Source organism: Chrysoperla carnea, chromosome 3, assembly GCF_905475395.1.
Source record: "Chrysoperla carnea chromosome 3, inChrCarn1.1, whole genome shotgun sequence".
Classification (NCBI taxonomy): Eukaryota; Metazoa; Arthropoda; class Insecta; order Neuroptera; family Chrysopidae; genus Chrysoperla; species Chrysoperla carnea.
The window spans coordinates 57,148,142-57,160,659 of NC_058339.1; the positions used below are offsets into that span (position 1 = coordinate 57,148,142).

The 12,518-nt window shown below is 29.3% G+C and overlaps 2 protein-coding genes across 2 annotated transcripts; one reads left to right on the top strand and one right to left on the bottom strand.

Moving 5' to 3' along the window:
* The first annotated feature begins 3,176 nt into the window (after positions 1-3,176).
* Positions 3,177-5,600, top strand: LOC123296575. The gene is made up of 7 exons (XM_044878105.1): positions 3,177-3,242; positions 3,405-3,588; positions 3,746-3,928; positions 4,001-4,204; positions 4,279-4,431; positions 5,205-5,364; positions 5,486-5,600. The coding sequence occupies exons 2-6, from the start codon at positions 3,405-3,407 to the stop codon at positions 5,207-5,209; spliced, it is 729 nt and encodes a 242-aa protein (XP_044734040.1). The 5' UTR covers positions 3,177-3,242; the 3' UTR covers positions 5,210-5,364; positions 5,486-5,600.
* A 2,677-nt stretch (positions 5,601-8,277) lies between these two features.
* Positions 8,278-8,941, bottom strand: LOC123294547 (multifunctional methyltransferase subunit TRM112-like protein). The gene is made up of 2 exons (XM_044875612.1): positions 8,774-8,941; positions 8,278-8,707 (listed from the first exon to the last, which is right to left on the bottom strand). Exons 1-2 carry the CDS (start codon positions 8,849-8,851, stop codon positions 8,411-8,413), a joined length of 375 nt encoding a protein of 124 aa, XP_044731547.1. The 5' UTR covers positions 8,852-8,941; the 3' UTR covers positions 8,278-8,410.
* Positions 8,942-12,518: the final 3,577 nt, after the last annotated feature.

The window sequence follows — 12,518 nt, forward strand, 5'->3', positions numbered from 1 at the left end:
CATATAGAAAATCTTAAAGCTGATGAAGTTAGTAATTTTAGTGTTTTTAACAAGATTTTAGGCGTGAGTCTGTGGACTCGAACGAACCGTGAATTCGCATGATTTTTGAAAAATATTCATACTGTTACCTTATAATTTGTTCGAAATCGATATCTTATAAATACTCTTCGTAAATTTAATTCGATAATTGTAGGTATGTGGTTCTTATTACTATAAAAAAGTTAAAATTGGCTTATGTAAATCAGACTAAATATTGTATTGATAAAAACTCAACATTAAATTAAATGGAATTGAAAAAAAAATCAGTTAGGATCTATTAATAACAACATATTAATATCAGAGATTGTAATATTTTTAAATAAAAAACTTAATAATGTACGTACTTAGAACTAATTCATAAAATTATTTTTGTATTAATATATACCCAGACAGCACGCAAATCATAAAGAATCCAGTACGGATTCATTTAAAGGATTTCTTACCGGAGTCTTATTACGGCTTCTTACAGAATTCATTTTTAAGAGGTCCTAAAAAAGAATTCTTCAAGAACCTCAAACAAAGACTTCAGATTTTTGACACTTGCAAGTGTTCTTTTTTCTCAATTCTTACAGTATTCAAAAATAAGAACACCTGAAGACATTTTTAATCTGTTCTAGACTTACGCATGCGCAATGCGTCTTATGAAAATGAATGGTTGTGTTTTCTAACCAAACAATTCTGTTTATTTATAATTATTTACTTTTTCTCACTCAAAGACTTTTTTCCATTATAAAAAAAAATGATTCCACGGAAACCATTCGCGGAATTATCTAAAAGTCAAAAAAATCGAAGACTACAAAGAACTCGGCTTGATCATGACTCAGGTGATGATGGTCCGCAGTTACTTCAAAGTTTTTGTTTTGATGAGCGAAAAAATGATAACAATATCATTAATCCTGGCATCGAACTTCATGGTAACATCGTTTGTGATGAAAATGTCTTTAATTTTGTGCACACGAATGATAGTGAAAATGGTGTTGCAGCGGAAAATGTTAATCTTGAAATAAATGAGGAAACTCTGAAATTAGATTCAAAAATGGACCTAGGACGTCAAATTGCACAGTGGCAATGTCAATTTAATATTTGCCAAGCAGCAACTGGAGGTTTATTAAAAATACTTAGTAAAGTTGAGTCAATAGAAGAGTTAAAAAAACTGCCAAAAGACCCTCGTACTTTAATGGGCACACCGAAAACTACCGTTATACGTTCTGTACCACCTGGTGAATATTTCCATTACGGGTTAAAGCAAGGATTGATTGATCAATTGACAGCTATTGGAGCAAGTAAATTTCCTACAAACATTCAAATACATGTGCACATTGACGGACTACCTATTTCAAAAAGTTCCAAACAGCAGTTGTATCCAATATTAGCAGAAGTTTATCCGAAAATTACGACACCTTTTGTCATCGGAGTATATCATGGACTTGGTAAACCTGGTGACTGCAATCAATTCCTCGAAGAATTTATTGATGAATATAAAAAATTGAAATCAGGTTTTGTATTTGACGGATATCAGTTTTTTGTGACTATTAGGGCTGTTATTTGTGATACACCTGCGAGGTCTTACGTGACATATACGAAAGGTCATAATGGATATTATGGTTGTGGTAAATGCATGCAAGAAGGTGATTATGATAATCGAATGAGATTCTTAGAAATGAATGCACCTTTACGTACCGACACAAATTTTATTGAGCGGTTTAATGAAGAACATCATCTTGGAGTCTCTATATTTGAAGAAATAGGTGTTGGTATGGTGTCTCAGTTTCCTATTGAATATATGCATCTAGTGTGTCTTGGGGCTATGAAAAAAATTATAAATTTGTGGATCAAAGGATTTCATCCCGACAAAAAAACATTAATGAAATTGAGTAGCAACCAAGTGTTGCAAATGTCGGATTTATTAACCACAATTAATAGTTGGATTCCTTCAGAGTTTGTTAGAAAAACTCGAGGGCTAGATGAAATAGATCGATGGAAAGCTACTGAGCTGAGGTTATTTTTGTTATACGTGGGTTCAGTTGTTTTTCAAACTTATATACCTGACGCTTACCTGCATCATTTTAATAGTTTACAGTGTGCAATTACTATTTTATGTGATGAAAATAATTGTATTAGTAACAATACATGCGCGAAAAATTTATTATATTATTTTGTTGAAGAATCTAAAAAATTATATGGAGAAAACTTTGTGATTTACAATATACATAATTTGCTCCATTTATCTGATGAAGTATTGAAATTTGGTGCTTTAGATTCGTTTAGTGCTTTTCCATTTGAAAGCTTTTTGTGTTTTATTAAAAAAATTTTGAAAAAAGGCGAAAGACCACTGCAACAGCTGCATAAAAGACTGGAAGAACGAGTTAAATGTGGTTATCACCAAGTACGAAATGAAAACATTATTACACCTGAAGTATCTGATTTTAATACACAAAAGTCTAAAAAAAGGGGGATTCTTACATATGATAAAATTAATTATGGTAATTTTAAGCTTTCTGTTCGTAAAACTAGTGACAAATTCTGTTATGTAAAAAATCATGTTGTATTTCGTATTAATAATATTTCAAAACAAAATGATGATATTATATTACATGGCCATACATTAATTAATCCTACAAATTTAAAAAATTATCCAATTGTATCAAATTTACTTCAAATAGTTACCGGAGATGAATGGTCTAATTTAATAAGTTTTAAAGCAAGTGACGTATTGAAAAAAGCTGTTTGCATTCCCCTTAAAAATACTTTTCATTTTTTTCCAATGATTCATTCATTCACTTGAAATTTGTTTTTAGTAAACTCTTTAAATATGTGTACAACTGCTGGTATAATTTTTTATTGAGTTATTATATATGTGTTTACATTATTATTATGTGTAATTTTACTCAAACAAACAAATGCTTAACATATTTTTTGTACATATTTTGTATAAAGTTACACTTAAAAATTTATATAATAAAATTTAATACTTAAAAGTTATTTTGTGTCGATTATGTTTATTTTAGTTAAATTAAATTTTCGCGCTTTCCAACTGTCACTGCAGTTCAACTATAATAAATTGGCTTCGGCAATCTTCGTTATTGATCGGGTTTATACTTGGTCTATTAGTACACCTATAGTATACCTACCTATATCGAGCCTCCCACGTTTTTACAAAGTCCGAGTATTGTGTGTACTGTTTTATAACATAAAAAAGTAAAGTAAGTACAAAATGTTATAAATAAAAAGGGCTGTTATTTTAATAGCGCGATAACTTATGAAAAAAAATATTATTTCAAGACATTTCACTGTTCAATACACAATTTTTAAATGAACATAAAAATTAACCTCACTTTTAATTGTAATACTAATTTTTTTTTTAGATGTATTTTGTTGTATTTTGCGAAGATTGGTGTTCAACTGTTCCAGAAAACTGGATTTTTATAGAAGAGAAAGTAGTTAAATGGCCTCCAAAAAATGATAATGTAACAGCAGCTTGCAAGAAAAATATCAAGCCGAATAACAATTGGCTGACTAAAAAATACACCAGACTGTTTGGACCTTACAGTAAGAACTTAATTTTTTAATTTATAAAAACAATTATACTAATTTTAACAAATTCCACTCGTTTGAATACAAATGATAAATAATTATAAAATAAATGAATAAATTTGTAGTAATAATTTTAATTTAATATGTAATGTTAATTTTTGTAATTTTTCAGAGACTTATGATACGGCTAGAGAAATTGAAATTGCTACCGTTAATATATCGACAAGTGACGAAGCATCATTTATAAAAGAATCGCAAACGAACGAAGAATTGCCTAAACGATCACGAAAACTGCCAGTACGCTATCATCAAAGTTCCGACAATAGTTCAACTAATAGTACTGATGATCTTGAAGGTACGACCATCTTATATCTTATAATAATCACAAATATATGATATTTTAATTTATTTAATTTGTTAATAATAGAAATCAATGAAAAAAAAACTGGAAGCACTACTATGAAAAATTTTGGATTTGTGCCCACTGACTCTAATAATATTATTATAGAAGATGATTTACTTGATACACAGCCCTTGGATTATGCTGATTTTTTTGAAAATCAAGATAATAATTCACAAAAAGAAGATAATAGACGTAGAAAACCATCAGTAATTAATGTTGAAGTTCTTGGTAAATATTGAACATTATAAGTTGTAATTTGGTGAAAATTATGTTATTGTAACATGTATCATTCGTTTCCATAGACATTCCTTACAAATCAAGTGAAATTATTACATTGAAGCAAAATAGAATTCAAGAAGACAATGCTTCTAGTTGTGCTGCTCCCCAGAAGTCTCCGGAAATTAATGTTAATAATAACATACAATCTATTGCACCATGTTCTCAAGGCTGCTGTTGTAAGTATAATTTAATTCTATTAAGTTCAAGTCACAAAAATGAAGTGAGCTTTTTTACTATTACTTTAAAAACTATTTCTTATTTTATTTCAACAGCTACATGTCGATCACAACTACATCTCATTTCTCGTAAACTTGACATTATAATCATGAACTTCAACTCTTTAAATTCTGATAAAACAAATGAAATATCTCAAAAAACTTTACTCGATGCACTACCTCAATTTGCTATTGATAAAATTGAAGACTTGAACCAATTTAACACAACGTTAACAAACACTCAAGAAGCACGCTCTCAATTTGTAAAAAAAATATTATTATTATTATTATTATATATTCTACCTAGATTATGATTGATAGAATTAAAATGAAAGGCCTATTAGCAGAACATTTTAATAATCTTTATTTCATAATTTATCTCGTACGTTATAAAATAACATGTTTATTTTTCCCTTATTATTTCCATCCGCTATTAAAGTTTTTTAAACGTTATGATATAAGATATTATGTCCATTTAAAAAAAAAATTATTTTGTATTATATTTTAGTGAGAATTATTGAGATTGTTTTAAAAGCGATATAAATCAATTATCAACATTGTTCGTGGTTCTGGTATTAGGTTTTTTATTTGATCGATTTTCATTTTTTCTTCATTGTATTTTCTAAATATTAATGTTTATTTGTTTCATCTATCAACCATAATTGCGTCGTTTGTATCATGGAAATTAATTTACTTTTTAATCATTTACGTTGTGTACTGCTGTACTTTTCCAGATTAAACTCATTACATTCAGAGGAGGTTCGGGTGGTAAGAAAACGATTCGCGACATTTTAAGTTATATAATAACTGACGAATTAAGTTGCAAATTGTCATGGAGCGGCCAAAAAAATACAATTGCCGTTAAAAAAATGAAATTTATTGAAATACTAACAGGTAATCTAATAATAACGTGCAGTTAAAAATTGCAATACCTCATTATTACTATACCATTAAAAATTAAAGTTTGTACTAAAATTATATATATATAATTGTTTATTCATTTTTATGATTCTAGATACTATTGCTTCAATAAATAACATGCGAGTCACAATTAGTGAAATCAACCAATCGATTATGACTTGGCTCCAACACGGTACTGACCGTGTCAAATATAAAAATAAAAAACACGATCAAGCGGATAATTAGAAGCAAGCTGTTTTATTTTTTTTTTTTATATTTATTTACATTTATTTTTTTTTTTCATATTTATAATTAATTCTTGAATAGTTCATTATATTTTATTATTATACCATGCATATATGAAATATACATAGTATATTAAGTTTAGTCCCAAGTTTGTAACGCTTAAAAATAATGATGCTAGGAAAAAAATTTTGTCATAGCTGTTCATAAAATCACCTAATTAGTTCATTTCCGGTTGTCCGTCCGTCCGTCTGTGGTCACGATAACTCAAAAACGAAAAAAGATATCGAGCTGAAATTTTTACAGCGTACTCAGGAGTAAAAAGTGAGGTCAAGTTCGTAAATGAGCATTATAGGTCAATTCGGTCTTGGGTCCGTAGGACCCATCTTGTAAACCGTTAGAGATAGATCAAAAGTTTAAATGTAAAAAGTGTTCCTTATAAAAAAATAAAAAACTTTTGTTTGAAACATTTTTTTGTAAACATCACTGTTTACCCACGAGAGCGTTAATTAGGTGCAAATTTTATAGTATGTATTAATATAGCAATTGTGTGTTGCCTATTTAAAAGTGAATATCTTTTGTTATTTACGTGACGTCAAAAAAACAAACAATTGCGCATCAACACTGTCTATACATTTTTGTATGTGTTAAAGAAATCAACACTGACTATATGCATGGTATTTCAACAATTAACTCGAGTCAATTGTTTCTTTTCACTTGTTTAATATAAACTTAAAAACATTTATTATGTATTATGTATAAACTGTTTTAAATAGCTTCATAATAAATAAATTATAAAATTATAGATAAAAATTTAATTTCCCTAAAAACTATTTTTTATTATAAATTCTAAAAATTTAACTCATCAGGAAGTCATTTATCTCAATCAGAAATGGAAACTCTTGGAGAATTAAAAAATCTGAATCAGAAATGGGAACTCTTAAAGAATTAAAAAATCTGAATCAGAAATGGGAACTCGTGAAGAATTGACATATCTGAATCAGAAAAAAGGGTTCCTAATAAGTCCTTTTTTAAGAGTTCAGAAATTATTCATTAAGTGGCGCATGGAATTCTTCAAGAATTCTTGAAGAGTCCTTCGCGTTAGTAATCGGAAGTCATAACCAGATTTGAGAATTCGGTTGAAATTCATCAGGACTTCATATTGCTGTCTGGGTACAATTGAAAAAAATATATACTTAGAATGCTAAATAATAATCTATTTTTGAACTGTGTTGTAAATAGTCAATACTTTGCTGCAATATTATTTAGCAATAAGTGAAGAGCTTGTTTATTTATGAATGTTTTCTTAGTAAAACTAAATGGCAAAAGCAATTCAGGAACTTCATTCACGACATGGTTATGTTTAGTCATGGCGCCCATCCATGACTTTGATAAATGAAAAAATAACACAACGCTCACAAATCACACTGTACGAACGCCATTTTGTTCCAAAGTGCTCTTATCGGGCATACCAATAAATCGGAATTGACGATTATGAAATAATCATATAACAATCGCAGTTGTGGAAAAAAAGCGATTACTTATTGGGATTTCGTTAAATCATTTCTACTGTTAAAATGTAATAAAGTTTTACTGGTTACGATATATCTTTTAAAGATAATTCAGGACAAATGTCATTACAAACTTCATAATATTCGGGCAAATACTGAATCGTTAAAAGGCAACATTCGTTATGGTTATTATTCGCGATATTTTGAATATCTAAATCCCAAATGAAGATAATTTAATTAGAAAATTATAGAAAAAATTTATATAATTTAAATATAAGTACGATTCGGGGATAGTATAATCATAAATCTTATAAAAAAAAGGCCAAAGACTGGGTATAATATTAAAATGCATTGTGAGGCGTCCGTGTTTTACTGTGCTTTATCTTAAATTTAAAGAAATCAATCGATTAAGTATTTATAAATTTACGGTAATTATTTGCTATACAATTCCTCAAGAATGGCATGTGATCTTAAAGGTCATAGTGATTCACGTATCGCACATATCATTGGGATCGTCCAAAACAATAATTCCAGCTTAGTGTAAAAATTTTGTCCGATTGCTATTTATAACAATGATAGTAAATACACAAATGAATGGCGGTGTAAGGATTAACAACATTACAAAATCGTGTGCAGTTTAGTTTTTTCAACTTTTCATTCAACCCGAAAAATTGGCTATAAATAAAAGGTAATGTGACAATTGTATGTTAGAATCCTCCAAGAGAGTTGCCTGTGGCGAGGGATATTCTCCCCGGCGAAATTTGTCTAAATGAATAGTAAATTTAACATTCCTATTTGATATCATTGATTCTGATTGACTGAATCGGACTTTTTTTTATTAAGGCTCCGCCATGCTAATTACTTTTATTGCTATCCAACAAACCTTACTTGAAGAAAATTGAACTTTTTTGTTTGAGCTAACCTGACCTGGGTCGAATAATTTTTGGACTTTTTAGTAGTAACTAGTGACTTTCTTGAGGACGATTTAATAAATAATTACAAACTTATCGATTATTTTTGTTATTGTAAAAGAACTGCTGATAAATTTAAAACAAAATAATGGATTAATCGTAAGAAATTGTTAAAATTTGTACAAATTCAAAATAGTATATTTTTGATACGGAATTATATAAAGAAATTAGAAAGTAAGCGATTGAATTATAAAATATTGCATTCATAATGAAATTTAACCACACAGTTCAATAGACTATTATTTTCAATTAATATATTAAATGTAATTTCATGTAACTTAAATGTAAAAAAAATTAATAAACTAAATTATGAAATTAAACTTCAGCTTCATTTAATAACATATTCGGAATTCCTTTTGTAATTGGAAACTTGCGACCCGTTTCCGGACAAACTAATTCACCTGTAATTACTTCAACTTCTAACAGAACATGGTGTATTTTTCGTAAAAACTCTTCATTGTTGTCAAAATCCGTTATCATTTCATTCGGTAATCCTTCCGCATATCCAAGTGTATCAGCTGCTGACCATAATGCTTTGTAATCAATTTTTGGTATTATTCGACTGATGAATTCTGGATTGAATTCAACACTGGATACCTTTACATCATTTGCCTATCGATTAATGTATCATTATAATTAAAAAATAATATAATAATTAAGGTTATGTAAGATACATACAATAATTCCTAGAGGATAACCTTCAACGACACCTTTAATGCATCGAGATGTTAGCATATTATGGCTTAGTAATTTCATATTTTGTTTAGAAATTGTTTTTGTACAAATTTTTATTTTATGGATATTTATGAAACACGAATAACGAAATCGCACATGCTTTTAGACAAAATCTTCTCTATAAACAATGCAAACATGCTCTTTGGTAATAATTATACTTTGACATTTGTAAATCAGAAGTGTATTTGAAATTTCTTAGAAATTCGGATCAGGAAACCATAAAACAGCGTCGGAAAACATTCATTTAATTAAATTTATATCATTAACAGGCTGAACCTTAGACATTGGGTTTCAACAGGCGTTAAATAAATTTATAGATACTCAGAAACCGTTGTAATTTGTAAAATACTGTTCAAATGCATAATAAATGAACTGATCTAATAAAAATAGCCTAATCTTTCAATACCAGCTATTACATAGTCCATTGCGGGTTTTTTTTTAAGATTTAAGCCTGCTTATGACTGCCATAAAATTATAATCAGAAATCTACCACAGTGTATACTTTCTAGCATCGGTCTTTTCTAATTAGAATTTCTGTTGGCGTGTCTAAGGTTGAGGTTTCAGTAAAGCCGACTAAGTTGTGATACTAACTGTTGCTAAATCTGTGATACAAAAATGTGAAAACCTATATATGGTTTTAGCATTAATACATGTAAATACATCCCTGTGAAATTTGGAAGTATGGGCCATGTATGGGCACACTTATGAGCACTTATGTAATGCAAAGACTATAGGATACTCTTCCTATACTCTTTGATGTAATGTTTATAATTTATATAAGTCTGTGGATGTTATTATAATTTATAAACTTTTGACATTTGATAAAATTCTGGCAAAGTGGGTAAATTTTGCAATAGTTATAATTTTGTTATAACTTTTTTTAATTCTAAGTATTTTTATTATAGATTACTCTTTTGTTGCTCGTAAAATGGAAACAAATAATTTGCAACCCTTACAAAATTATCCAAATTACCAAAACATTCCAAACTCAAGTCGTTTGAATTGCAATCAACAGTCAATTCCTACAGTACCCCAAAAATCACATTACCTACCATATTCCATGCCACCCATATCCAGCAATATCGGAATGCCTCCTCAACCTTTAATGTACAACACACAAAACGCTTATAATATAATGTACGGTTCTCAAACTATGTACCCAAATCAGAATTCATTCCCGCCACCACCACCAAATTTCAATTCATACTGTTCACAATATAATACGGATCCATGGCTTACCGAAAATACACAAAACCAAAATAACAAACTGAAAGGAATTAAAAATGCTTCGGAGAAAATAACGAATGATAAATTAAGTCCACATAGCTGTTGCTCAAGTCAAATGGATGCTATAGCTATTGGAATTTGTTCACCATTAAGTGATTCATTTAAAACTGTATTGAATAGCGAACTTACAAATTATAGGAATTCCCAATGGCATTACAATTCAAATTTTAACACCCAAAATTTACCATCCTGTTCTCAAATTTCGAACGATATGGATTCTTCTGTTACGCTGCAGAATAATTGTTGCCAGGATTACAGCGATGCCAAAAATTCTATCAACTCGGTTAAGTATTGCAGTATCCAAAAATCATACGACAACGAATTAATGAAAAGTTATCCAAATAATAAATATTCAAGCGAATACTTAAATGATCCAATTTTATTTAACCTACCTCAAATACAAGAAAAACCTCCAGATAAGCCAGCACCAGGGAAGGACTTTTCCGAATATCGACAATGTGAACTCATGCCACTTACAACTTGTCAACAGGATTCATCCGAAAATGTAACACAGACAACACAATTTTTTGCTACGGAAATGCCTTGCTTAGACATTTATGGCGATGTCAAAAACGATTCCAAAAGCGATAGCCAATGTGGCGGAGAAAGTGACATAATTGTTGAAGAATCGGAAGATGATTCTTCGGTAAGCAGCGAGGAATGTGATATTGAAAATACAATTATTTATATTTGTGTTGTATGTAGTATAACTTCTAGTGCTCCAGATGTAGTTTTCTTTCGAGTTAATGACGAAACTCTTTTGACAAGTACGACACAAATTCCGGTTGTACAAAAATTAAGAGACATTACAACAAAAATATTTCCAAAAAGTATTATGGACCATATATGTAATTTATGTTTACGATTGGTCAATAACGTAGATTGTTTAGAATTCCAGTTGAATAATAGTAAAAAACAGTTGATAGAAATTTGTGAAAAAGCTTCTGCAGTTCTTCAAGAAGTTGCAAATGAAACACTCGACACAACACATAATTCTCAAGAAGAAACTTTAATAAATGATAAAACAAAAATAGACAATACTAATTTTGATTTAAATTTATCAGAAGATTTTATTCAACCTACAAATGATTTGAATTCTTCACAAAATAAACGTATTTGCAAAATTTGCAATAAATATTTTTGCCAAAGTGATTTTCATAAACATAAACAACTTCACGCAAATCATATGAATTTCAAATGTTCGCTGTGCCATCGCAGCTTTACAATGAAAAGACTTTTAGATAATCATATGAAACGGCATAATGGTGAAAGAGATTTTCTTTGCGATCGATGTGGAAAAAATTATATTAAAAGGCATACTTTGGAATTACATTTACGTCGACATTACAATCAATTTACATTCTTTTGTGAGACATGTAAAAAGGGATTTGTTACGAATTCATCGTTGGAAATCCATCGACGGTGTCATACAGATGTTCGTCCATACGATTGTAAAATTTGTGCGAAAAAGTTTAGGACTAACACAAATTTACAGGAACATGTTAGATATTGTTCCGGTGATTTACCGTTTGAATGTGATCAATGTGATAAAAAATTTGCTGCGGTTGCTAAATTAAATGATCATATAAAACTTAGACATGAAAAAAATTTTAAAATAACATGTGAACATTGTGGTATGGGTTTTACGAAAATGTCCGATCATAAAATACATTTGGTATCACATTCTGATGTAAAATCATTTTCATGCTCTAAATGCCAAAAAAAATACAAGACAATTGGAAATTTAAATCATCACATGAAAGTTCATGGTGAATTACCATTTAAATGTGATATTTGCCAAAAAGGGTTTCGCAGAAAAGAAAATTATGAAATTCATAAAAATTTACATTCTGGTGTTAAACCGTTCCCATGTACGGTTTGTAGTAAAAAATTTGCGGCGCAAATACATTTAGATGCTCATTTAAAAATACACAATGGTACAGTAAAGAAGAAAACTTGTACCGTTTGTGGGAAACAATTAACACACGGATTAACTGAGCATATGCGACTTCATACTGGCGACAGACCTTTTAAATGTTTGCATTGTTCATTAACATTTGCTAGTAAATGTGCCTTACAAAAACACAATAAAAGAAAACATTCTATGTAAATAATATTTTGAAAATTTTAAATACACCTAATTATAAGTTAAGGCTTCTTAGGAGAGGTTCCTGATGATATGCTATAGATATTTTACCTTATGGCCACTATATAACGTCAATGCTCTCCCAAGAAACCAAAGCTTATGAACAAATTTTTCCGCTTTCCTTTATCCATTAAGACAGCAAACTACTATTTGTTACAGATTAATTCAGTATTTATGTTTCATAGATTAATCTCACATAACGGTAAACAAGATTTTTCAAATTAATGTGAATTTTGGAAACCGAGAAATTTCCAT